The 27836-nt window shown below is 42.0% G+C and overlaps 2 protein-coding genes across 6 annotated transcripts in view; both read left to right on the forward strand.

Annotated features, from left to right (window-relative positions):
- Positions 1 to 980: 980 nt before the first annotated feature.
- On the forward strand, positions 981 to 6692 carry HNRNPDL (heterogeneous nuclear ribonucleoprotein D like). 2 transcript variants are annotated; one of them, XR_012645473.1, is made up of 9 exons: positions 981 to 1160; positions 1951 to 2119; positions 2207 to 2368; positions 2797 to 2928; positions 3287 to 3404; positions 4785 to 4952; positions 5173 to 5273; positions 5654 to 5758; positions 6430 to 6692. XR_012645473.1 is itself a non-coding variant. In XM_074993730.1 (8 exons), exons 1-7 carry the CDS (start codon positions 1072 to 1074, stop codon positions 5241 to 5243), a joined length of 909 nt encoding a protein of 302 aa, XP_074849831.1. In that variant the 5' UTR covers positions 982 to 1071; the 3' UTR covers positions 5244 to 5273; positions 6430 to 6692. The 2 variants fall into 2 exon arrangements, 1 of the variants encoding a protein (XP_074849831.1); XM_074993730.1 differs by lacking the exon at positions 5654 to 5758 and having other exon boundaries at positions 982 to 1160.
- Positions 6693 to 11209: 4517 nt separating this feature from the next.
- The window catches only part of HNRNPD (heterogeneous nuclear ribonucleoprotein D), a 24782-nt gene continuing 8155 nt past the window's right edge, over positions 11210 to 27836 (forward strand). Inside the window, exons 1-7 of one of the 4 annotated variants that reach the window (XR_012645475.1) lie at positions 11210 to 11588; positions 13780 to 13836; positions 20097 to 20265; positions 22692 to 22853; positions 25197 to 25328; positions 26771 to 26870; positions 26961 to 27107. Coding sequence is in view for 3 of the 4 variants with exons in the window: in XM_074993737.1 (XP_074849838.1) it covers positions 11380 to 11588; positions 13780 to 13836; positions 20097 to 20265; positions 22692 to 22853; positions 25197 to 25328; positions 26771 to 26870; positions 26961 to 27107 (976 nt within the window). In the remaining variant the exon portion in view is untranslated. Of the gene's footprint in view, positions 11589 to 11765; positions 11784 to 13779; positions 13837 to 20096; positions 20266 to 22691; positions 22854 to 25196; positions 25329 to 26770; positions 26871 to 26960; positions 27108 to 27836 lie in introns of those variants that run through there. The other 3 variants (XM_074993737.1, XM_074993738.1, XM_074993739.1) reach the window with 3 other exon arrangements.

Here is a 27836-nt window from a genome sequence, read left to right on the forward strand (position 1 = left end):
GTGCTTGGTACCCTGGGGTAAGGTACCATATGGGTCAAGAATTCCTTCTCATACAAGTGTATATAAAGCCCTACTTCTCCACACTTGGATGTATGCCCAATAAACATCATTAAAGGTTCTTGTCCTCTCAGCCTAAGAGTCAAGGGTCGGCTCCTGTTCACACCGTGCCTTTGCAGATGCTGTGGGCCGGTCATATAAACGGGAGATCTAAACTTGGCCCTAAATTTGTTTTGTCCGAGAAGGAATCCTCTCTAATGGATTGCATTTTCCTTAAAGAGAAGTGTGCAGTGGCTGCATCAAATGGATTTCTACCTTGTGTGTTCCTAGTTGCAGAACTAGGTGGAGCTGCAGCGAGGGTTGCAAACGTAGTAAGACAGGTTTGTTCTCCACCTCTCAGGAAATAAGCTCTCCTATGCAAGCAGGTGTCTGCAGGTATGACCTCTTGACTTAATTTGCAGAACCAGCTACCTCTCTCTCCAACTGATCTGATTCCTAAATAGCTTGTCCGCTTAAAAATGCAGCGATATGAGCATGGGGAATTCATCTATCTCCTTTCTCTACGTACACGAGAAGAGTATTTCCACTCTGTGAGGAAAGGGGTCGGACCTCCCTGCGTGTCTCGATCTGCTGCAGTCCCTTTGTGCGGGAGGAAGGCTTTGTGCGTCTGAAGTTTGCGCAGGAATTTCATTGTCCCCTGGTCTCGGCAAAGGCAAGGGGCGTGTCCAGGAGGCTACTCGCTGGGGAGATGAGTGTACTGCAGGAGAGGGAGGCTGTAGTGACTGATATTACCCTTTCCCCTCGTTGCTCACCTGAGCCCACATGCAGCCGCCATTGCCTGCCCTTTTCCAAAGCTTCGCTGCTCCGCATCAAACCGGATAATGCGCCCCCACCCCCGGTAATCGGTATCGCGCCTGCGCCATCGGGCTGCGCTGATTGGTTGCCCGAAACGATATATAAGGGTGGTGCAGGCAGTGCGCGGATCTTTTCCGTCGCCATTTTGTTGCACAGCTCCCTGGTTGTAGTGTTTTCTGGCGTCTCCCCGTAGCCTGCCCGAGCCGTCCTGTCCCCGCCATGGAGGACGTGACAGAGTACAGCGGTGGCCTGGAGGAGTTCGCCGAGGGCTCCAAGATCAACGCCAGCAAGAACCAGCAAGACGATGGGTACGAACGAGTGGACCTGGAGGGCCCCTTCCCCACCCCCTCACTGCAACCCTACGTTGTTGGGGGGTCGCTCGCCCTCTTCCTGCCCCTCTTTGACGGGTGTGTGGTGGGAGGGTCTCTGTGGGGCGCGTTCCGCGTTCTTTGTGTCTCGGTTGACCCGCTTTCGGAAAGGCGGGACGGTGTCAATCACCCGCCATGACGTAACCGATCTCCAGTCGGAGGCGGAGCAGAGCGCGAGCGGCTCTCCGGGACGGGCGGGGGGCGAACTACGCGCGCGCCGTTGCCACGATGCGTCTAGGCTGCAGCTGCTGGGTTTAGGCTGCCGCTTGCGGACTGACAGTCAGACCTTCCCTGGGAAAGCGGGGGGAGGGCTGAGCCACTGCATCCGAATACGGTAGCAATAGGCCAAGTCGGGTAGGTCGTAGCCTGGAGCCTCATGCCTCAGTGGTATTGGCACAGAGGTGCTGTGGTCATCTAGTAACCAGGTCCCACTCTGCAAACACTTCCCGTTACAATTCATTTCATTATCTTGTCATGGGAATAAAGTGAAGTGCATGCAGAAATGTTTTGCAAGCTCGGGCTGAGAATTTTTAAACATACCCGTAATGCCCTATAATTACAGAAAAGGTCACCTCTGAGTCTCTGAAAATCTGTTCAGTTGAAGTCAGAGTGGGGTCTTTTTCAGTCATGTTACTGATCTTGCTGGAAAATTTGCATCTTGAATATAAAGTTTCTGAAACGAAGTGACTTGGAAAATACTGTATTCATTGATCTGTTTTTTCTGTTACAGTAAAATGTTTATAGGAGGCCTCAGTTGGGACACCAGCAAGAAAGATTTGACAGAATACTTGTCTCGGTTTGGAGAGGTTGTGGACTGCACAATTAAAACAGATCCAGTGACTGGGCGGTCCAGAGGATTTGGCTTTGTGCTCTTCAAAGATGCTGCCAGTGTTGACAAGGTATGTGGGAGCTGTGTGAGTGGCTTTTGTATTCACTTGGGATTTTATGGCTTTCTGAAACTTTTATCCTGCTTGGCTTTTATTTAGGTATTGGAACTGAAGGAACACAAACTGGATGGCAAGTTAATTGATCCTAAAAGAGCAAAAGCACTGAAGGGTAAAGAGCCACCAAAAAAAGTGTTCGTTGGTGGGTTGAGTCCAGATACTTCTGAAGAACAGATTAAAGAATACTTTGGTGCTTTTGGCGAGGTATCATGTTAACTGCATTTGTAATGCTTAGATATCTGTTGAGCATTGAAGTTCAGTCTGTGTAGTAAAGGTATTGTGATAGAATACTAGGTGTGGAATGTAGAAAGGGCAGTGTCTGATTTGAGATGTGGAAAGCTGGTAACTGCAACTTTTAATGCACTTGTTGGGACAAAATACAGAAGTTCTACTTCAGCAGAATAAATAGTTGGGATCAGCTTGGATCCTTGATGGAAGATCTCTTAACAGTTATTTTGGAATGGTTTCCTATTCATTAATAGTTTTCTACTATTTTGATCTATTATAAAAGGAGGTGGGGTGGTGGTTTTATTTAAAATTCCTCAATGTGGCATGGATGTTCGACTTTCACTGTAGTGTTTTATTTGGGATATGTACTATAAACATAGGTTTTAGTAAACTTTTGTTTACAGATTGAAAATATTGAACTTCCCATGGACACAAAGACAAATGAAAGGAGGGGTTTTTGTTTCATCACATACACAGATGAAGAGCCAGTTAAAAAATTGCTGGAAAGCAGATATCATCAGATTGGGTCTGGCAAGGTATGTATGTATGGCTTGGTGCAGAATTTTAACCCTTCCTGAAAGGGAAAGTTCTTTTGTGTGTGTGTGTGTATATATATTTGAAGAGATACACCTGTCTCCTAGAGCTGGAAGGGCTCTTCAGAGGTCAAGTCTAGTCCCCTTTCCTCACAGCAGGACCTATCACCATCCCTGACAGATATTTTTTTAATCTGTTTGTTCCAGATCCCCAAATGGGCCCCCTCAAGGATTGAACTCTCAACCTTGGGTTTAACAGGCTTGTGCTCAAACCATTGAGCTATCCGTACCCCACAGAGGAGTTATTTAATGGTGCTGGTTAGTGCTCGTATACATTAACACACTATTTTCACTTTTACAGTGTGAGATCAAAGTAGCACAGCCCAAAGAAGTATATAGACAGCAGCAGCAACAACAACAAAAAGGTGGAAAAGGTGCTTCTTCTGGGGGCCGAGGTGGTGGCAGGGGGCGTGGCAGGGGTGAGTTTAACACCTTTTTAAAACCTGCATGTGACAGATGAATGTATATGTTATTTTAAGTTCTAATTTTTATGGTTAAAATAAACAGGGCTCCAAAATAAACATTAACTTGATCAATAATGGGGAAAAATACGGTTACTTGTCTGTACTGAGTTAACCAAAACTGATTTTAAAACTGTAATCTTGACAAGCGTGCTCATTTAGTGCATCTTGGAGGTAAAAATACTTAACAGGTTGCATATTCTTGAATTTATAAGATGCTTCTTAAAAGGCAACCTTGAAGCATCAGGCACTGAAACTGCATGTGTTCATTCTGACAAAGATAATGTTGAAACAAAGGACGGGAGCAAACTTGTCTTTCGACTGTTTAAAAATGCAGGAAATATACTCATCCCTCGTTAAAGGAGTACTTTATTTCTGAGTACTCGCTCAAATGAGGGACACATTTACTGACCTTTTGTTCGCTGGACAAGTGAACGCCCCCTACCCCGCACACCTAAATGGCCAAAACCTAAACCCCTCCCCCTCTGGCCCTCGCATGCCTGGATGGCCAAAATCTAAACCCCTCTTTTGCTGGCCCCCACATGCCCAAACTGCTGCAACTTAAACCCTCCGCCAGCCCCTGTGCACCCAAACTGCTGAAACTTAAATCCTCCGCTTCCCTGCACGCTCGAACTGCTGCAGTCTAACCCGCTGGCCCCTCAGACCAAAACTGTCGCAGACTTAAACCCCTCCCCCCACACACCCAACCTGCAGCAGCCTGAACCTCCTCACCCACCACCATTTTTTAAACCCTCCCTCCTGCTCATGTCCCCAAACTGCCCCCAGCTTTTAACGCCCCCCCCCCACCCCGGCTTCACTTACCTTTCAAAAGCAGTGCCATCTGCTGCCATTCCTGTTACTTGGAACCAATCAGAGACTTATACATATCTGAATAGGAATTTAGTGTCCCTCTTACGAGTGTTCGCCTATGAGCAAAAAGTTAGGAACCAATTGTGCTCATATAGCGAGGGATGAGTGTACTTGCCAGATCACTGTGGGACTGAAGATAAATAAGTGACTATAGTCAGTTCCTTTACTTAATGGAAGAAATAGTTTTCATACTGTATTTGAAAGTTAGGATAATGTAGGGTATTAAGATGTATATTAAGAGCTCTCAAGTATGACATTTCTTCAGGCAAAAGGCAAGTTGTGCTTTCTCTCCATATGTACTTTATCAGGCAGTCATCTTTAATTGATTGACATGGTTGTTATAGTAAATTGAGAAGACTTCCCAAGAGCTGCATGTTCCTTCTACCATTTTATACCTGCAGATGGATTCTTTCTTGTAACTATTAGAAGTCTACATTTTTTTAAAAGAATTGCTATGTTGAATTTCAGGTCAGGGGCAAAACTGGAACCAAGGATTTAACAACTACTATGATCAAGGATATGGAAATTATAACAGCACTTACAGTGATCCAAGCTATAGTGGTTATGGTGGATATGATTATTCTGGTTACAACTATCCAAGCTATGGCTATGGCCAGGGATACACAGACTACAGTGGTAAGAATGTTTGACTTTACATAAGTACTGATATATAACTGTCATGCTTTATTTAATATTCTAGTGTGCCTCGTATTTCCCTGTTAGATCTCTCAAGCAAGTATGGACATAAAGTATTGTATATAGGGGTAAACTGTTATGCAGGGTACTGGGGCAGGGGGAACTATTCTTTCATGAAAGGAGATTGCATCTGAGTCACAATTGGCTGTTCTCTCAACAGGTCAACAGAGCACATACGGGAAAGCATCCCGAGGTGGCGGCAATCACCAGAACAACTACCAGCCATACTAAAGCAGTACATATTACTTGGGGGGGCAGCAGGTGTGTATATAAGTGCAAGGACTACTTTCAGTTTGTCTACTCTAATTTAAAGATCAATAGACAAATTAAAATGAGTAAAAACATTCTCATGTAGTCTGAGTTTTTAAACTAAACTTTGTTAACTTAAAGATTTTTTTTTTAAAACATGGTTTGCCTAAAGTGTCTATAGATCTTTAACTTTGTAAAATGTGACTTCATCTTCTTTAGTACTTCAGAAAAACTTAAGAGTTTTTCTGTTTGCATTGTGTACCAGGTGGTCTAGAGGAGTAATTAAACTTATTAGAAGTATTAACAGGTAAAGTACTGAAATGGGTACAACTTAAGGAAAACAAGAATGTTGTCTTCTAACTCTGACATTATACCTTGTTTGTACCCGCCAGCGGGAACTTCATTGCAGGCCGTGTGTCACCCTGACCACGTCTATCTCTGGGGGTCGCACGTTGCAGGCAGAGCGCAAGGCATACACCAGAAAACGCTGTCCTGTGGTATGGTCTCTTCCAACTTCATGTACCAGCGTAAAGATTAAAGTGGAAAACTTCAGACTTTGGCTTCTTTTAATCTTTTTGAAGATTAAGTGTCTTAACTTAAATGGTTTTTTACAGGAGTTAAAGTACATAAATACCTTTACAGCTTAATCATTTTGGTCTTCTGTTTAGTGTTGTATTTCAATTGTGGAGCCTCATTTTAAGTGTGCATTCTTTAAGGTTTAATGCTTGCTTTTTCTTTTTATAGCTAATAGTGAAATCTACAAACCAAAACGAACTTTTAAATCTGGAAAAATATTAAAGATCATATGCACACAAACTACATCAGGCTAATAATTTTGGCAGTGTTCATTCACGAGAATTAAGTTTACAGACTAATTATTGTCTTAATATTTCTGATGGAAACTTTCCACAGTCCAGTTTGATATGCAAACTGTAAATCTTGGCTATTTTGGAGATGCACTGTTCTGAAACAGCTTCCTGAATGAGCTGTGCTGCTGAATTTGGGGATATGAAAGATTTCTAGTTACCAAGAACATGAAATATGCATATGATCTTTAAAAATGAAGAAAGGAATAAATAGAGGACTTAAAGCAGTTCATGAAAATGGACCTTTTAACGATTATTATAAAAGTTGCACAGGTCTGATAGTTATTTTGTCTTGTTTTTAGGTGAGATACCACAGCAAAGTCATCTTGCAGAACATCAGGATTGAATGGAGAGTGGTCTTCATGACATGACTTTTGTAAAAGACTTTTTAGAGTATGACACAACCGTGTCCAACTGTATATAGCGGCTGATTAGTTTTCTTTATGGTTTTTACTTTGTCCTTTTTGCCATTTGTGTTATAACACAATGTGGATTTGTGTTTATACAAATTTTATTTGTATGATTTCATGTTAAGTGATTCTTGAATAAATGCTTACTTATGTGATTCTGTCGTCTTGTGTGTGCTGGTTAGTTTTGTAAGGTACATTTTTAATGAAGCAGGTACTGGAACGGAGCATTGAATAGCCTCTTCAAAATATTGCCTGAACTTTTATGTAGGAAATGTTAAAAATGACCTGTCTTAAAGTATACTGTTAAATGACTAACTTCCAGTTGCATTAAGTTAAATACAAAGACCACTTTAGAAATCACTGTTTCTCTCCTCTCCACCACCCCACTCCTCCCTGTGCACTGTTTTTGGTAGACCTCTTTTGTGTTAATATTTTGTATATTGTTGTATTGCTATGGACTTTCTAGTTTGAATCCTCTTAGGGAATGGAGGTTATTGTGTATTAGTGTGAGCCTTTGGAATCCTGGCTGGTGTTCACTATAGTGTTGAGTGACCCTAAGGTTTTAATATTGCTTACTCTGAATAATTGGATAAAAATAGAACTAGTGAATTCTGACCCCAGAAAATCAAAATTCTTCCTTAATGTGTAAATTGCAGATAAACAATTCTTACAAAAATTACCTTACTGTAATGAGTTTTTCTGAAACATAGCTGGAAGGAAGGTTTGTTTTTAAACTCCATTTTTGGTTTTGTTTCTAAAATGTATAAACTATAACTTGGTTAAATGTAATGTTTACTGAAATATTGGACTAGAGATTCTAAGCAATCCACTTAGTGAATTTTACCACCAGATGGGTATTTCTCGCATTGCTAAAGATTTTTAGCGACAGGTTCATCTAAACCAGTGTTGAAAAATTGCTTAATGGCTAGCCTATAATCTCTTGCCCTATTATGGAAAGCATCAGTTCCAACAGCCTTTTATTGCTATTATAAAAAAAAAAAAAAAGTCAGTTGACTAGTGTAGAAAGGACTTGATTCCATGCTCTGAATCCTTGATCCGCAGGCACCTTAATCACTAGTGTGGCTCAGGGCTTAACTTTGCAGCTTTCCATTAAATTTGTTCATTGTGATAATGCATCCATGTCTAATCGTGGAATTTAATATAAAAGTTTAGAAGACAGCAAGGAGCACTTCAACCACAGCAGTATAAATCTTCCCTGTACTGTTGTGTTGCTATGTCTTTGTCTCTTGTGTAACTTTTATTCGTTTCCCAAGTATTGACTCATTGCACTGGTTGCTTTTGTTTGCCCTCCTGCTGGTATATTGGGTCACATAAACTATTTTTTGATTGATCAAGTACTACTGCTGCAGCCTCACCACATCTGGCAATGTTGGAATGCTAATAAGGATCTACATATTATGGGATCTACACTAATCTAATGCTGGTCCTGGTGATAAGTAATTGCAGCTAATGTATACTAACACTAAACTGCTAATGCCGATAGAACAGTAGCGTTGAGGGAGCTGGTATTGTGGCAGATACAGCTTGGTGAACCATTTTGATGGAGCTGGCAACTGAATTCCTGATTACTGGCAGAAATAGTTTGCTCCCTGTTGCACGTCTGTGGATTTCTGAAGTGTACGTTTGTCAAAATTATGGTATTGCCTGTCATTCCAAACTGTCCAGATTGTTACTCTGTAGACTGATGAAACATGTTCTTCGACATAGTCATGTAACTTGTTAGATTTTAATTTTGTGTAGTTTCTTTGTATGTTACTGATCATCTGCCTCAGTTTGCTTTCAGGAGAATTTTTGCCCATCTAATAGATTTCAAAAGGCTTAATTGTTTTATAAAGAGCTACTAACACCTTGACTGAAAGGTGCTGTAGAGTTTGATAGTCAGGTATTTCAGACAAATACAAACTACTTTTCTTTCTTTCTAGGAGATGGATTGTGTAAACTTAGACTAGTATTTAAGTCCATTGAACTTGTATAAAAGCTACTTAAGAGCCAGATCTTGTAAACCTGTCTTAATTCTTGCTAATTTTAATGGTATTCATATATAACCAAAACCCATATTTTAGTACAAGGTTTGCAGACTACTTATTTGGCATAGTCTGCTAATCTATTTAGGTTAGATGTCTTTTTGTAAAGAAAAGAGGCCAGCCACTATGAAAAGGCTCCTGTTCTTGAATTTTTTAAACATTGATATGTTCTTCATGCATAATCCAAATAGGGATGGTTTCTGCCCAGGTTACTTATAAGTTAACTTGGAACAATGTTAATGAACATTTCTGGAAAAACAAACTCTGGAAAAATCAGCCAGAACATTGTCATTTGTGCTCAGTTTGAAAGTGTAAACTTCAGTCTTGTTTTTTGCAAAGTTTACCTGTAGCTTTCCTTCAGTTTAGTATATTATGGTTTTCACCCACTGCCCATTTGGTATGAGGGGTTTTGTTAACATTTTACTTTTGTTCTAGTTTTGTACTTTTCCTCCTTCAGTTTGCAGTTGCTTCCACTTCAGTGTTGTCTCTGTACTTAAGGTGCTCTTGTTACATCTCTGCAATTCATGCATTTTTTAGATACTGTAAATATAGGTATGGCCTTACCCAAGGAGTGTAGTGTTTGTGCTCCCACACAGGAGAAGGCTGCACAAATATAATTACAAATAATATTGGATCACATTAGCTATTGGTATCGAAGTTGGACAAATACTTAAAAACCAAGACAAGTTACTAATCCTGGAATTTTTTAGGAATCCTGTCCCCAGAGACCCTATTCTCAAGTAGTTACACTTTAACCAAAGAAAGACAAGAAATTAGACCTAAATCATCTGAGAATTTCTAAAGGTTGGATTGAAGTAAAGTTTTCTAGGCTCTCATTTTTATATGAGCACATCTACAAGCATGAATTGAGGTGAAAATAATTACATTAGATAAATTTTGGAAATTGATATCCTTTATGACTAGCCAACCTATTTTTCCCCTTGTTTTCCTTGGAAAACTTGATTACAGCAGACACAAGTCTCAGGGTAAACTATTGTCCTGAGGTTCAGATGTGAGACACCTACAGTGGAGGAGATATTTGTAATTTTCTCCTAGCTCTGTGAGGTTGCTACTGCACCTAGTATCAGTAATTCAGACTTGATTGAACATAGAAAGGTAGCTGTGTTAGTTTATCTTTACTTCCACACACACACAGTCATATAGAACTTTAAAGACTAACTGATTTATTAGATGAGCTTTTTACGTGCACACAGACACACGAAGGCAGTCATGTAGAACTTTAAAGACTACCAAAATGATATATTGAGCTTTTGTGGGGCAGACCCACTTCAAACAGGAAAGAGTGCTGAAAGTGAACTGGCATGATGAATATACAACAACAACAAAAATGAAAACTGACAAGTTCGTAGCTGATTTGTGAGTTTCATTTTTTTTTGTTTGTTGTGCTGTTCCACTTAAAGCATTATTTCCAGATCTGAAGGTCTTCCCCACACAAGCTCATCTGACTGCCTTTTTTTTGTTGATTGAACATATACTAAATACTTGTTCCACTACAATCAGTAGGAAACTTATGTGAGAGAAGCTATTGGTTTGAAGCACTAAGATTTTATCCAGTCTCATAACACTTGATCATAGGCTAAAGGGGAGGGGCTGCCAACACTTAGCACCCCTTACTGTCCACCAAGGGCAGTTTTTCTCGGGGGGGGGGGAGGGGGCTGAGGAGGATTATGAAATACAACTGTTTTAAAATAGATTAACAATGAACTTTTGGATAGTCTCAGTGAAAGGTTAACTTATTTAAAACATTTCACATGTTGTTTTGAAACTACTTCCCTTTAAAGGTGTAGGGTGAGGGTGTATTAACCCCTGCCAGGTATGGTGACTAACTGAACAGCTTCCTAACAGTTTGAATGCAGGGTGTTGGTGGGGGAGGGGGGGGGGTGTGGTGGTTTTTAAAACCTCTTGTAGGACTAATATTTCCTTTTAGGAGCAGGAATTTTGTCCTGCTCTTTAGGCCAATGTTACACTCATTTAATCTCTCAACTCCCAGCGGCCTCAGGATTGCCTGGAAGGGTGAGTACTATTTTGGTTTCAAAACACGATTTTAACACTCTTCTTCACTTGCTGCCCTTAGGAGTTAGGGGCATAATCCACCTTTTGAGGGTTGGAAGGGGCTGGCCTGCGCCTGGGAGGCCATTGCAGGACGGAGGACAAATAAGGATGCTGAAAGAACTGGAGTTCAGGGTGGGTGGTGGTCTCACAGACTACAGCGCCCTCCTTCCTAAGGAGCAACCGTGCCGGGTAGTGGAGCTGCAAAGAAGGGGAGCACCCAAGCTCCCCGGGCAGCTCTTCTCCCTGTTACCTGGGCTTTCTCAGCCCGGTCAGTTCCTTCCCCTTCCCTGCCACTGTGCGTAACGCCCAGCTAGACTTTCAGCCTTGCCTGGGCTCACCTCCTCCCCTGTGCGCCTCAGCTACGCCCTGCACCACTGGCTCGGGGAGGGGGTGTTTGCAGCTGGAGCCTATGTTTCCGCCGTCTCTATGGCTCTGTGGCCGCTCTACCCCCTCACTTCCCCTCGCTCGGTGGTTGAGGCGGACAGAGCGTGTATACACAATGGGAGGAAGGCGGGCTGGAGCAGAGACCGGGATCACATGACCTTCCTGCGGTTCTTCCGCCCGCCATTTTACGTTTGGTCGCGGCGGCGCCATTAAAGCGGGAGAAGGAGGCACAGCCGTCCGGGCCGTAGCCGTCGCTTGGCGCACGAGCCACCGCGGTCAGAGCCGGCAGGCAGAAGCGGGTATCCGCGCGTGCCGGTCTCGCGCTCGCCGCGGCAACGTCATGTCGGAGCAGCAGTTCGGGGGGGACGCGGCGTCTGGCGCTGGAGGCGGCTCGGCGGAGCAGGCGGAACAGCAGGAGGGGATGGCTGGGGCCGGGACGGGCGGCGCGGAAGGGGGAGGTGGTGGCGGAGGAGGCGGCGGCGGCGGTGGTGGTGGCGCCGAGTCGGAGGGAGCTAAGATAGACGCGAGCAAGAACGAGGAGGATGAAGGGTGAGTAACGGCCGCGCGGCGCGTTTTCCTGCTGTTTACATCCTAGCGGACTGCGGTCTCTGCGTGCCCAGAGCGGGGCTGCTTCGGGAGATGCCGCGCGATAGCCACCGCTCCTGCCCGCCCAGTTCCCTACAGAGACTTCGTGCGCTTACAAGTGGGGGGCGCTGCCGTCCTCGAAGCGGCTGGCGGGACGATGTGAGTCGCCCGGGAAAAGTTGAGCAGTTGCCCTACCGACTGGCTGCACAGCTCCTCGCTCGCGCTCGCTGCGGTGTTGGTCTTAGGCCTGTATTTCCTATGTCTTCACTTCCTCTGGCTGCAGGATCGCGCCCTAATCCGCACCCCCCAGAGGCAGAGCAGAGCAGAGCAGGCGTAATCCATCCTGCACCAGTAAAAGCCACTCCGATACACTTCTGTGTGGTGGCCACATCCGCAGCCAGTTAACGCCCAAGAGTGCTTAAAGCTATCAGGAGTGGTTTTCGTTTTCAGTTTGCTTGTGCATTAACTGCTTCGGTTGTCGGCTAGTGCTGCTGTGAGCTGAGTTACATAACGCAGTGCTTAATGTACCTGAGTGCTGTTGTAATTGTGGATGGCACTGTAGTGAGGCAGCCTGGACAGTGTCAACCTGAGATTTAGTCAAAGCAACTGCTCAGCATCCCACGGTCAGTTACTGGTAGAACTGAAATCAGGATTGAATCCAGAATTGAATCTTTAATATGCTATATATCAGCTAGTGTTGTGAACTATTAGTATTTTCTAATCCACCTTCCTTAATTTGCACTCTGGGTGGTAAGCTACAGCAAAGCATCAGCAGCTTTCAATCTTCATTTGTTGAAAACCTTTTCCACGGTTTCGCCTAGTTCAAAACAGTATTTTCACACTTACGGCTGCCTCATATTTTATAGTTTTGTGCTCTGTTGATCATTGAAGGCACTACAATGAAAAGTTAATAGTAACAGTGAACTCTTTAGTGGACTTCATGCATTTTGACTCTTCTTGGGATAAAACCCTGATTAGAGTATTTTTTTGTCTTTTATTGGTTTTAATTTTTAGAAAATATATGGCATCTAAACTCAGTCACACCTGCTTTTCATTGCTCTGTGAAATAAGTGTTCACTGTGTTTTTCACTTGTTAGTCCTACCTACAGTGTCGGGCCACCATAAGTGAGGTGAATTATCATTCTGCTTGTAGCTTAATAGAATTATTAAATTCTAATTGCACCATCTTTATTGCCAAAGCAGCTTAGTTTTTAAATTGATTTTATAGGGCTTGTAATATGCTCTCTGTATCTTTAAACCATAAATATAAAACCCATAGCCATTAGCATCTTTTTAGAATAGATATCAGAGGCACCTGTATTAGTCTGTATCTTCAAAAACAACAAGAAGTCTTGTGGCACCTTATAGACTAACAGATATTTTAGAGCATAAGCTTTCACAGGCAAAGACCCGCTTCATTAGTCTATGAGGTGCCACAGGACTTCTTACTGATTTAGAATATAGCTGTGCTCCAAAATTTGTGCTGTTTAGAACACTTAAGACCGTTCAAAACTCTGGTGAAACCTAGCATTTGAGTCTGTGTGTACTGAGTGGTTGAGGTTTGGATGGGGTTATGTAGTCCTTAAATAACTGTAACTAGTACTAATTAAGGCAGACCTTTAAATTAGAATGGGAAGCCTGCTGCTGCTCTTATTGAAGAGCATCTATTCAGAATATCTGGAAAATCAGGCCACTTCCATTTAAGTATGGAACTGTAGGCATTGATGATAGACACATTTAGCCAGTGATCCTAGTTGGTGAAGAAAAAACTTAGTCTTTGGGAAGGTGTTGTAACATCAGGAAACTAAACTATAATTCAGGTGCAGGATTTTCTTTGCATTATCAAATGTGATACTTTAGAGATGCATTCTTGAGCCATAAACATCCATTTATAGCCCATTGATGTGGTACTGTGCTAATTGCTGTTTTAGCTTGTTTTTTCCCTTCAGTGTTTCTGGCTCCTTTGCTGATTTCCTTTTAATGGCCATTGTAGGCTCTTGCTCATCTTCAGGTTTAAGATACTTAGACAGCTGCTTGATAGTTAGCTGTAGCAATTTCACTAAAGCTTATACAAAGGTATAAATAAGATTGTAATCCTAACAAATGCTAAAAATTGAATTTTGTTCAGTTACTGTATTGGTTGGTTATTCTCCAGCAATTCAAACTCCTCCCCAAGGCTTTCTGAAGCGGCTGCGCCACAGCATAAAGAATGGTAAAACTTTACTCTTATTTCTAAATGCTCAAGGGCTCTGATAGCAATTAATTGAAAAGCATGTTGAGGGGTTTGGGGGCACCTGTCTGATATATATATATTTTTGTGCCATTAACTGGCACCTTTCTATTCCCAGAAGAAATTTTCAGTGTAGTAGGATATATGACTTGGGAAACTATAAAATTGTATGTCCAGGGTCTAATATATAGAGGCTTAAAAAAACTTAAATGGCATGTATTCTATGATTAGGTAACTACCATTTAGTAAATCAAGATGCCTTGTGTTAGTGTTTCTTTATGTTAAAATAGCTAAATATTGACTGAGTGGTGTTAATTGCATTTAATGTCTTTCTGATTTTCATCCTAATGCACTTTACCCTTTCATTTATTTCCAAGTAATATTAAGTTAGGTTTACTGAAAATAAGTCTTTTATTTTAACTGTTTCAAGGTGTCAGATTATAAGCTCTCCTTTTGGAAGAGGCAAAAGTCTTACTGAATTTGTTGTAAACAAGGTTGTCATTGTTTTTGTGAGATTCTCAGAGAAGTCAGTCTTTAATGTTCTGAATTCAACTGCTAATGCTTGGTATGAGACAAACAAAACATTTAGATATTTAAAAAAAAAAAAAAAGTGGATGGCACCATTCCATACTGACTCTCTGCACCAATATTCAAATCAAATTCATATGACTGAATGTGTTTTACCAACTGTTAATTAACATCTCATTTTAAAGTTTGTCTTGAATTAATACATAACATAAAATAATGTATGTGAAGTATCTCATTAAAGTTTACCTTTAACTATTAATTGAAATTAAATGCATCCAAAGTACCTTTGATTATGCCCTTCTATTACAGTTGCCAGTAATCTTTCTATTTCTAACTCCCTTTGTACACATCACCTCAATGAATCCTGGTCTGTAGTGTAGTTTGACTGTAGTAGAGATTATATATGTAAGATTGAATCAACATTTTTCTCGTAAGTGTCACCAAACCATAATTTAGAAGGTCTTCCATTAACTCCTTTTTCTAATTTGGAATGGCTCTCCTGCTCTCCTGTGATCTCACTGGTGGTGACATACCAGTTGAAGGGGAGAGAAGAAGACAGGTTTCTTTAGATGAGGATGACTTTCATATGATAGATCTTTCTCCTGCCCTCTGCAAACAAAGCTGTCTGTTGATTTCACACTCAGCTTCCACAATAGCGTGACTGAGAGCAGGGGATAAAAAACAGTTTTTTTTAAACTTCAAAAACTAGGCTCCAGACTCCTGGAACTTGAACTCTGGACTTCGGGGGGAAAAAAAATCTGTCGTTGTCTATTAGCAAATTTCATAACAGGCCTCTTACTGGAGGACCTAAGTACCAACAGTTTCTGCAGAATTAAGATTTTCTCTATGCCAGTTGTACCTGTGGAAGGCTTTATTGGTCAACCTACTTCAGTCTCTTGCTTCTGAGCAAAATTATAGTTGCAAAAGTGCAGTTTTGCCTGCATGTGTATTTTTAAAGGGCTTTTACCACCATAGCTATGTGTCACACTCAAGTTAAACCACATAAAATCTCTAACCAACATTGCTGTTCTGGCAAAAATTTATTGTATGGATCTGGCCTTAGTTTAAAGTTCCTGCAGTTGTCACAGTAACCTTCCAAATGCCATCTGGTTGTAAACTGATGAAGTCTAGTTTTACCCAGTCTGTATGCACAATTAAAAAGAGTCAGTTTGGAAATTGAAATTGACAATATCCCCAAAATTTCACTTCCTAAGCGAACACCCTTTAAATGATAAATAAAAACAAAGCTTCAGAAGAGATCTGCTCTCCCATTTGCCCTTTTTTTCAAGTAGGGAGCAGCATTGAGGAGAAATTGTCCATAAACAAGTATTGTCAGATGCACCAAAAAGTGATCTCTAATTTTGTTCCATATATTGGGCATTCCAAATAACTAGTGGCTTTAAAGACTTCCAGTGCTGTTCTCTCTCCCGCCCCCTGCCACTGTGATGACTGCTCTTTTAAGAAGTCATAAGTTCGGCTGCTACTCAAAGCCTTCTGTGCAGCGTTAAAACTCTCAAGTAGCATGCCATCTTCACATTGCTGCTTGGACGAGATAAACCCAGAAGCAGAGGCAAGCATTGTGGATATTTATGTGGGAGAATGATCCATGGGGAAAAGCTGGGGTTGGCAGACTTAGAGCAACAGAGACCGGATCGGCCATGCACAGAAACACTTTGTTAGGTAGGAGTAGAGACCAGAAATGATTTTCCTTCCAGCATCTTTAAATTTGTTGTCACTAGTCAGAAGTGGTTAGTCACCCAAGAAGAGATCTGGAACAGGCCTTACCTTTTTCACTCCTGTACATCTTTAAATCTCTAATCCTTATGTGTCTTCTCTTATTTTTAAAGGTTTTGTGACTTGGTAACCTTTCTTTTTATAGCGACATGGGTCTCTGCTCTGTAAATGCTGCTTCTGTTGAAAGATCTGTTGGGTGCATTTACACTGCACAATGACTGGCTGTAATGGTTCTCACCCATGCGAGTTGTCTGGCTTTCTTACTTCAATTCATATTGAAAGTAAGCTTCTGAAGTCTTAACAGTACAGTTTTAATTTGTAGTCAAGGTCCAGGAATATGCCTCTAAGTTATCCACTAAACCACTACTGAGGGTCTGTTACTTTGGAATTCGTGACTCTGTAGGGAAAGGTGATGGTCTGAGTTGCTGCAAGGCTTGATAACACTAGACCTGGAGGGTGTGCCTCCCCAAAGGGGGTGTGACATTTTGTAAGCGAGGCACTGTGCAATTGGTGCATCAGCACTCCAAGGAGTTCCACAAGCTGCGAGTTGCGTTAAAAATACTTGGTTTTATTCGCTTTAAACCTGCTGCCTATTAATTTCATTTGATGACCCCTAGTTCTTATAGGAACAAGTAAATAAGTTTTTATTATTCACTTTCTTCGCACTAGTCATGATTTTATTGACTTCTCTCACATTACTCCTTAGTCTTCTCTTCTCTTTCATCTGGAAAGTCCCAGTCTTCTTAATTTCTTCTCATCTGGCAGTTGGTCGAAACATCTAATCAATTTTGTTGCCTTTTCTGAACTTTTTCCTGTACGAATATACCATTTTTGAGATGAGGCAACCATATCTGTATGCAATATTATAGGAGTGGGTGTAAAATGGATTTATATAGAGGCAATAAAATATACTCTTTTATATTTGGTCTTTTACAATTATTCTTATTATGTTTGTTTTTTTTAATTGCTGCCGCACATTGAGTTTGTTTTCAGAGAAATATCCACAATGACTCCAAGATCTCTCGAGTAGTAATAGCTAATTTAGTCTCCAACATTGTATATGTATATTTGGGACTATGTTTTCCAAGTACGGTAGACCTTCAAGTTATGCAGGGGAGCCAGGGATGGGGATGGTGGGCTTGAACTAGATCCCTGTGTGTGTTTGTTTTGGGGGTGGGGGGGGAGTTGAACTGGAGCCATGCATGAGGGGTGGTGAGCTGGAGCCGGAGGCGGGGGTAGGGGGTGAGCAGGAGCTATGCGTGAGTGGTGAACAGACTTGGGGGGAGGTGGGGGCTGAGCTGGGGCCGTGTGGAGATAGGAGGGTTGAGCCCGGTGGAGAGTGAGTTAAGCGCATCTGGAAATCACGCGTTTCCAGGACTTGCTGTAGGGAGCAGGATTGCGTACTCTGGGCTCCTGTACTCTGAGACCTTACTATATGCATTACTTTGCATTTATCAACATTAAACTTCCCCATTACTGCCTACATCATGGTTTCCCAAACTCGGGGGTGTGAAGAAATTCCAAGGCTGTGTGAGGTGACCCAGTCTCCTTCCCCCCCCGCCCCCCCCGGCTTCATTCCCCTACTCCAAGAAAGGTCCAGCCTTTGCTTCTGGCTCTCAGCCCCTGCCATTTTACAGGGGTGACCTGGCACAGCTGCTATAAAAAGCAGGCAGCTGGCGAAGGCCCAGGTGGAGCTAGCTGCCTTCTGCCAATGAGAGTGAGTGTGGGTTGTGGGAGAGGAGGAAGATGGGGTTAGAGGGGAGCTGGGGGGTGCCTGGTTTTGTAGAAGGGCAGGGGAGGGGCTCGGGTGGCTGGCAGGGCGCAGGCGGCTGGTCCTAGCAGCATGGGGTGTGGGTGGCACAGGCTGGTGGGCAGGTGGCTGGCCCTTGCAGCTTGAGTTGGCAGGGGGTGCAGTTTGCCTGTGGCTGGTGGGTGAGCAGCTGGTCCTGGCAGCATGGGGCTTGGATGGCTGGCGGGCAGATGTATGGCTGATCCTTGTGGCTGGTGGGCAGGCAGGCAGGTGGCTGGCCCTGGTGGCTTGGGGCTTGGGTGGGCAGCTCTGGCAGTGCGGGTCTCAGGCAGGTGGGCAGCTGGCGTGGGCAGCTCTGGAGGCTGCCACAGGGTACGTGCAGCTGGCCAGCTGGGGTTGTCAGGCAACCACAAGGGGGCCAAGAAGAATAATTTGTGCTTATTTTTAGTTTCAAATAAAATTTTTGTCAAGTTTTGTGTTTATTTTAAATTAGAAATTGATCTTTTTTTTTGTTAAATGGGGGTTGGATGATGGTAAAGAAGTGAGGGGGGGGTGTGAGGGTTTCTCAGAAATCAAAAGGGGGGCATGATGCCAAAATGTAGGGCAGTGGTTCTCAAACTTATTTGTCTTGAAAGCACTAATCCTAGGAAGGGCTTCTAGTACTATTCAGTAGAGATCAAGTACTGTTGGAACAATTTATGAACAGATGGTGAGGAGTAGGTCTGCTGGGAATTAATTCAGCATTCATATTATTTGGTGGGTGAATATTTTTTAGTCACTGGTATTCTGAATGTAACATCTCCTGAAGGCATCAGCCTCTGTCCATTGCAGTTGGATAGGGATTAGATAAATTAAAGTCTGTGCATTCCTAAGGTTCTGGCTAACACAGAAAAGTTCTGGAAGTAAATAGTCGTGATGGTCAGATGTGTATATGCAGTTTTGCTTTAAAGGTGTTGGTTAGTATATTGTATATGACATAACTCATGCTATGGATTGTTGGTATATATATTATGTAAACTGAATACAATAAAACCTCTGTTATCCTACATGTTTGGCCCCCGGGGTGGAGTGGTGGGTGGGGAGGGAAGCCTTGGGATGCTGGATAATAAATCTTGTGTTTGTATATGCATTTGTAACATAGCAGAGTTTGCATTTATATTTTGTGCAGAGGAACTATTCTTGGGATTTCTGGAATAAAAACAGTCTCTTGTGGAAATAAGTTTTAGTTGGAGTAATAGAGAACTAGGTCTAGTCGGAAATGTCTTTGCAGATTTGGATTTTGTTTTCTCGTGGGTGGTTTTTTTTTTTTTGCTGGGCTGGGTACAAATAATATTTGTCTAGTAGTTGTAGGAAAGATTACATTGACAGGCTCACTTGGTTAAGATAATTAGATCCAACCATTAAGTGCTTCCTTTTGAGAAGCTAAGGCATATGGACTTTTCACCCCTTGTTTCCTAACTCCTTAGCTTGGAAACAAGTCATTCTCCCAGTGCAATATAGTATACCTTCATTTTTACAATAAAAATCAAATTTAGATGAACCTAACTACGTTAAGTCGCATAGCCAATGCGATTGGGAAAACTATGGATTTGGAGCTTGTTTGGGCACTTATTTGGGAAAATCATGTGACCTCATGAGTATATAATTTTATAAATTTATTATGAGTCTGAGTGTATAACTTTAGAGACGTGCATCGGTATTGATTACTTCCCTTCTATGTGAGTAAGCTGTCCCCAACTTGATAGAGTTCTTTTGTCTGGGAGCATAATTAAATGCAAACTAGATATATTTTTATGCATATCCAACCCAGATTGGGATATACAGCTTCAGTAGGTAATCTGCACCTACTTTTGTGTGTTAATTTTGAAAGTAATTATTTAGTAATGACAATTTAACAGTTGAACCCTTGTAAGGCTGCATAAGTACAGATTAGAACAGAATGTGTCTGGAAGGATCTTCAGTGGTGGGGGTTGTATGAATTAGAAAGAATCCACCTTGCCTGTTCAGCACCTACCTTGAATTTGTAGGGCTGGCAACTTTATAAGTCTTATTTGTAAACTAAGTAAGTGACTGGAATACAAATACAGAACTCAAAATGTCACTTTTAAATAGATTTTTCAGGATATATTCGCACTGGTTGCTAGTTTGAGTGGGGCCACTTTCTGGAAAAAAAAATACCTGCATGTCAAATATAAAAGATATTAACAAATTAATAATCTTGTCTTTACAGGAAAATGTTCATTGGAGGTCTTAGCTGGGACACTACAAAGAAAGATCTGAAGGACTACTTCTCCAAATTCGGTGAAGTTGTAGACTGCACTCTGAAGTTAGATCCTATCACAGGGCGATCAAGGGGTTTTGGCTTTGTGCTTTTTAAAGAGTCTGAAAGTGTAGATAAGGTAGTGTCATTCTCTAATCTAATTTATTAACCTTTAAATGAACAGTACAGAAACTCATTGAAATAAGGTTTGTGTGTGCATCTACGTAATCTGTAAGATACAGCTTTGAGAAGCGATATTTTTCTAGAGGCCGATTCATTGAAATGTTTTTATGTCAGCCATCTAGCTGACATTTCCAACTAATTGACAGTGAACAGCATCTCCTGAAGCATGGTTTCATGTCTTTCACTTCAGGGAAGTTGCTCTTTGCATGTCAGGCTATGGTTCCTCTAAGCCTGCACAGCTTCCCATTAAACCCTTAATGGGGCTTTAAAGCCTTGCACAGGGGCTCAGGGCTGCAGCAGGGGGAGAGACCTGTCCCCAAACCCCAAAGCTGCCAGTCAGGGGAGAGGGGCCCCTTCCTGCTGGCTCTAGCCCAGACCTGCTGCCACTGGCAGAGGGACACCCCTTCCCCCCCCCGCCCCCGCCCAAGCACAGATTTGCCATACCTGGAGCAGCTCTGTGCTGGGGCTGGCAGGGAAGAGTCCAGCTGCAGATCCTAGTCATGGGGCTCCCTGTGCTGCCCCTGCCCTGAGCAATGCCTTCACTCCCCCTCAGGCCAGTGGGAATTGGAGGCAGTGCTTGTGGGCGAGAGTGATGCACCGTTGAGTCTCATCCCGCCCCCGAGCTGGCCGTTTCCAGGATGCAGCATAGTGCACCAGTACAGGCAGGCACAAGGCAGCCTGCCTTAGTGGTGCTGACCAGAAGCTGCCTCAATAAGTCCAAGCACCAAACATCTGCTCCCCACATCTCTTGCCCCAGTCCCCACCCAAAATCATACACCTGCTCAAAGCCCATCCTCCTTTCTGCTTCCCACACCACTCATCCCAGTCCTGCTCCAAAGCCCATATCCCCAGCTGGAGACCTTACCCCTTTCTGTGCCCCAACTACTTGCCCCAGCCCAGAGCCCCTATTTGAAGCTGAATCCCCATTTAGATCCCTCGGTCAGCCCCTTGGCCCTACCTCTGCCACTGTGAGTGGAATGACTTTTGCTATGTAATACGTCACCTTCACATTGGTGCACATAATGTAAGTCATTCTGCACATGGGCATGAAAAAGTAGAGGGAACACTGAGGTCAGGCCATAGTCTTTTTCTACACTGTAAGGGTAGGTTGTGTAATCTGGTGCCTCTTGTCATAAGGGTCTCTGTAGACTGATTTAGTAACACCACCTCCCTGTGCAGCGTAGAGTCACTGGCAGTGTAATTAAGTTGATGCAGTTCAGTGTAGTAGACAAAGGTTTTATTGGCTCTGAGGGACTATCCCACACTGACAATAGTATTAATACAAGTGAGGGGATGTACTACTGACATCAGGAGCCAAGTGTGCATGAGCAAATAACTGCAATGGGTGTATGTCAACTGAAGTTAGGTTGACGTAATTTTATAGTTTAGACAAGGCTTTGGAAGCTGAAGTAATAAATGCTGTCAAAAAATCTTAGGTATCCATAAGGACCTTTTTGATTTTCACACACATGCGCGCACACACGAAAAAACTGGCTTTTACAAAAGCTATTTAGTAGGTACCAATTTTCACCTGAATATTGGACCTCTCAAGTGCCTGAACATATGACTGTTGAGAAAAACGTATACGTTTTTAGGTAGATGTGTTCATGTTAATACATTAAAGACAAGGTGGGTGAGAGAATAACTTATTGGACCAGGTACCTGAGCTAGCTTTTGAGCTACTCTGTTTATTAGTAATTCTAATATAATGGGACTAACATGGCTAGAACAACATTGTAAATGATAATATATTAAGTTTGATTGTGAGACTGTTAAAGGAGTATAATTTAATGTAATGGAAAATGTGTATGTACTGTTACTGCAGTATTCCAGATAGAAATTACATCATTATACTGCTTTTACACTCTCAGTAGTCTGACTTTGTTCTGTTTGTTGCCCTCCTAGTCTTGCAATGTTAACCCCCATTTTTACCCAGAAAATGGAAATCAATTAATAAGTGATCGATTTCTGGGGAATTTTAAAAACAGAAAAAACAAGGGGCTGTGGTTATTTGCTGTTGTGGAACTCTCTCTTCAATAAGAGCAATCTAGTTCACGTGATTTAAACAGATGGTGGTTAACAAACTAAAGGTAGAAGAAAGTGGTATGATCTTTCTCTGGCTTCCTTTTAGTGTGCCTTCCTTGAATACTGTGTCCCTAATTTTCTTTTATAACTTTGGAGCCAAGTACTTATGTTAAGGGTTTGGGGAGAAAACACATAGTTGTGTATGTTGGCTCATACTGGAGACCTAGTATTTAGTTATGCACTTGTAATGCCAGTATCTAGTTAATGCTGTATCTTTTGGCATTACGTTTTATCAAAAACTTACAGCAAAGCTTTTAGTTAGAGAAGTCAAAATGTTTTTAACTTCAAATTTTGTAGGTCATGGACCAAAAAGAACATAAACTGAATGGGAAAGTGATTGATCCGAAAAGAGCGAAAGCTATGAAAACAAAAGAACCTGTCAAAAAGATTTTTGTTGGCGGACTATCTCCAGATACACCTGAGGAGAAAATAAGGGAGTATTTTGGAGGCTTTGGTGAGGTATGTGAGAAGAGCTGTTTAATCAACTTCTGTTTTGAGTAGTTCTGACATTGAAACATTCTGAATATGTCAGTGATACTATTTTAAAGCAGGTTTTTAAAATTTTGGGGCTTAATATAATTTGCTTGGGTAGTGTATAGTCTGAAATATTGTAGACTAATTGGGACGCTAATCTTGGTTTGTAAAGCAGTCAGAGTTGCCTTGAAATTATTCATCTGATGGGCTGATATCTTTTGGAAAGGGAGTAAACTATTTCTAACTTTATTTTCTCACTTTTATCTTTATGGGGGAATTTGGGCAAAGTAGCTTTTGTGCTTGTGCTGGTAATCTTCTATAAACCTGGTTTAAATGGCTCTGTTTCCCACTGACTTGTCAAATCTTGCTAACATGAATCTTTTAGTCTACATCAACACAACAGTCAAGAAACATGGTCACCATCTGGTTGTGCTCTACTGGTTTTAAGGGTGGAAGGGCAGGGGGTCCCTCTAACTGCGGAGTTACAAGTATAGTTCAACTTTTTAATGTACTATGGACCTTAACTGAACTACATTAAATTGAAACCTGCTTTATAACCAGGGTAAGGAGATACGTTGTATGTTTTTACTTAAATTGGTGTAATTGCAATCAGGTTCTTAAACCCAAGGTCTAAAATTCTTCTTGTACTATGTAGTTTTAATACCAAGCTACATCTTCTGGAAATTAGAAATACTTAACCTTATTTGTCTAACTATAAATATGTCAAGGGCAAGTTGAGAATAAGTATTGATCAGTTTAAACGTTTTACATGTGCACAGTAGTCTTGCAAACCTCTTTGAAAGGGGAGATCAATGTCACAGTTGATCTAAGTATGCTATTCCTGAAGGAATTGTGAGCCACTGTGCATGTGCCAAATCCCCTCTCCCCTGTAGTCCTGTGGCACCTTATAGACTAACAGGTGTTTTGGAGCATAAGCTTTTGTGGGCAAAGACCCACTTCGTTAGATGCACGACGAAGCGGGTCTTTGCCCTCGAAAGCTTATGCTCTGAAATATGTTAGTCTATAAGGTGCTACGGTACTACTTGTTCTTCAAGATACAGACTAACACAGCTACCTCTGATACTCTCCCCTGTAGGTTTCTTTGCTTCCCCACAAAGAATGACAGGGAAGCCACAGGTGAGGATTGGTGCTAGGACTGCCCATAGGCAAGGCTGGGGAGGTGGAAGCAGGGGAGGAGCATTGCTTCCTCATACTGAAGAAACGCGTGGGGACACATTCCATTGTGCACATCCTTCCCCTGCCTCCATTTCGGTGTGCAGTCGCTTGTCCCCATCTCCTGGTTCCTAGTACCAGTTGTGAGCCCCTTCTGTGCTCTGGGAGCCATCCTGATTTGTTTTTCCTAATAGTGAGGGCCTGCAGTGGGGCAGGCGAAGGGAGCATGTTGGGGTGGAGAGAAGGGGCAAGTGGAGAGGCAATAGGACAGTGAATAGGGAAACAAGACTGGGATGTGAAAGTGGGGGAGTGTAGCAGGAACCCGGCATGTGACACAGCTCCTTCGGGAGGAGTAGTGTGTTGTTTTTTTCATGAGGTCTTGCTATGAATTTGAATACATTTTCAAGAAAATTCAATAGAAATTGAAAAATACTGTGAAGCAGATTACCTGGTAAGAGCCATGAATGATGACGACAGTGTAAATTAAAAATGCATATGAGAACATGAAATATATATTTCCTTTTCTATGGGTGGTGAAATGTATCTCACTTTGTTTCCATGTATGGTAGGAGCATAATGCGTGTGCATGAAATATGCTACATGCATATGTAACATCAGCAGACTGGGGTTGCTGGTACCAGGGATTGAACCTGTGATCATACAGGCTAAAGCCCTGTGCTCTACTGCATATAGGCCAGCTGGTTCTCGGCCAAGGCTGTAGAACAGAGACTTCACTCACCCTAGTATGAGGTCTCAGTGCCTCTGGGTACGACATGCTTCCCTGGGCTGAAGAAGCATGTCCTGAGTTTCTGAGACCTTCCAGCAGTTCTTCCTGGCCAATGCACCAATTGTAATGCCGACAGACCTGGGTTGCCGGCCCCAGGGATTGAACCTGTAGTCATAGGAGCTAAAGCCCTGGGTGCTATTGCATGAGCTAAAGGCCAGCTGGCTTTCAGCCAAGGCTGCAGAGCAGAGACTTCACTCACCCTAGTATGAGGTCTGAGTGCCTCTGGGTACTACACATATATCAGCTAAAGGTTAAATAAGTTTATTTAACTACATGAGCTATGCAGATGTAACATGATTTGTTTTTTATAGTAAAATGTGAAGAGTTGTTAAGAATGACATTGAAATATAGTGATTTGTGTTCACTAGGTGGAATCTATAGAGCTCCCTATGGACAACAAAACCAACAAAAGGCGTGGATTCTGCTTTATTACTTTCAAGGATGAGGAACCAGTGAAGAAAATAATGGAAAAAAAATACCACAACGTCGGTCTTAGTAAAGTATGTTAAAAATCTTACTAGAGGAATTTAAATTGCTTGTGGTAACAGAGCAAACAATCTTGTGTGTTAAGAGCTATCACCATTTTATTTGTGGTGATAATTTGAAATATATGGTCTAGCTATAAGGGAGTAGTTTAGCTCATCAGTGTTTGTCTACATAGGCACCAGGTATACTTGGTTCTTGATGTGTGTTGGGAACCACTTGTTCATATTTTCCTCGTAATGAGAGAATCTGGGCTGTATGCCACTCTTACTTCCAGCAAGTTTGTTGCCTTAGACACTTTACCATCCTTTTTTCATTCAGAGGCCTGGCAACAGCATACTCGCTTATTCCCAAAGACCTGAGTGGTAGGCTTAGTGCACCAAACGTCCCTACCTCCCCTACTTGGGGTGAGACTTTAACCCTCGTCTCCTTCAGGGCCCACTACAGCTTCCTTCAAAAACTCTGGAATTTTTGCCGCCTTATACCACATACTTTATGTGTAGTTTTGGAATGCATTGTTTCTTTCAATCCATGTCATACTTGCATCCTACTTTAACTGTTCAGCCATTTGGAAATGCTTTCTTGTTAGTCAGTCCTTAATTTTACTGAGTTTCATCCCATTTATCTTAAACAAAATGGAAACATAAAAGTGGAAACATGCTTACTAGTGGATCCTGAACTATATAGTTCAGAAGCTACATTGTGTGAGTATGGCCAACAGCAAAAAAAAATAAAATGAAAGCTGAAGTCTTACGTGGTTTTTTTTAATTGCTGATAGCTAAATTGAATGCTCAAAACATAGTTGAGTAAAACTAGTATGGTTTTCATAATTCAAATCTAGTCCAAACTTTCTAAGGCTATAAAATTTGTCAATGAGATGAAAAACTAAAGATGGAAACAAAAGGAATCATTTAGATTAAATTTAAGTATTAGCGTCTGCACCAGAAGTGATGAGAACAGTTTGTCACTGAATTTTTACGCACTATCAATTCATAGAATGCTAGAACTGTAAGGGACCTCAGGAGGTCATCAAGTCACTTCCCTGCCATCTTGGCAGGACCAGACACCATCTATGTCATCCCTGTTAGATATTTATATCTTATAGACTCTCCATCGTTAGATATTTAACAACCCTAGGGAATTTATTCCTATATTTAACTACCGACAGGAAACTTTTCTTAATGTCCAACTTAAACTTCCTTTGCTGCAATTTAAGCCCATTGCTGCTTGTCCTGTCATTCAAGGCTAAGGAGCATCATATTTCTCCCTCCTCTTTTTAGGTAGACAACTATTTTTATTTTGGTTATTTGTTGTTTTTCGTAAGTCTCCAGTGTGATCATTTTTAAGTCTGTGTTCATCTATTGGCCAAAGTACCAACTTAGTCAGTTAGCTATAAATTACTTTAAAGACTTATTTTTTTTCATGATTAGGTTTGATTTTAATTTTGTTCATCTTCTAGTGTGAAATAAAAGTAGCAATGTCAAAGGAACAGTATCAGCAGCAACAGCAATGGGGAAGTAGAGGAGGATTTGTTGGAAGAGCTCGTGGAAGAGGTGGTGGTAAGCATGTGCTCACTTGTGTAGTAATTTTAGAAGGGTGGCTGTTTCTTTCAGCTTTGTAATTTTTGGCAATTTACTACTGTGCTTCAGGCCCCAGTCAAAATTGGAACCAGGGATACAGCAACTACTGGAATCAGGGATATGGCAACTATAGCTACAACAGCCCCGGGTATGGTGGTTATGGAGGGTATGACTACACTGGTTACAACAACTACTATGGATATGGTGACTATAGCAGTGAGTACTGAGCTTTCTATAGAAAATGTTATCTGACTTCTTTTAAACTTGTGGACTGAGAAGGGATGTCGGATGATGAGGTATCCAATGGATATTTTAAATTGTGGTTAGTGTTTAATTTCTTGGGAGCCAGAACCAAAAATGTAGCCATATTTGTGCTTTCTCCCCACGTTCTCATAGAAACTTGGTTTTTGGCTTGACCTTAAACCTTAAAGCTTGACAGTTTAGCACTTGTGACAGCAGCTGACCATATGTGTTGCTGGCACATACCTGGTAGCTGCAGGTTTTTTCAATAATTGTCCCTTCTTTTGGGGGCTTCTGTATATTCCCACTTTTGAGATTGAGCTGTGTGAAAGTGTGTCAGAAAGCCACACCAACTGGAAGCTTTACAAGATAACTCGCTCTATTTTATGTTTCCCAGTTGCCTCAGATAATGTGTCGCTGCAGATTAGGGAACCTGCTTTTGTGGCCTCAACACTAAATTGCCCTATAGCCTATCCTCATTCTTTCTTCACTAGCTTTTACTGTGGCATAGGGTACCTCAGAGTAGATGACCCTTTCCTTATCCTTTCTTGGAACTGTGTTGGGCCTTAATCCCTGCAGAGGCTTTAAGATTTGTGCCTACTTTGTATACCTCCTATGCATGAGTGAAACCAGTCTGGTAAAGCCAGAGTTTCCCACTTGCTTACAACTCCCTCCCCTGCACTGAAACCCTCATTTTGGCCTCAC

The sequence above is a fragment of the Carettochelys insculpta genome, chromosome 4 (assembly GCF_033958435.1).
Source record: "Carettochelys insculpta isolate YL-2023 chromosome 4, ASM3395843v1, whole genome shotgun sequence".
NCBI classification, from domain to species: Eukaryota; Metazoa; Chordata; order Testudines; family Carettochelyidae; genus Carettochelys; species Carettochelys insculpta.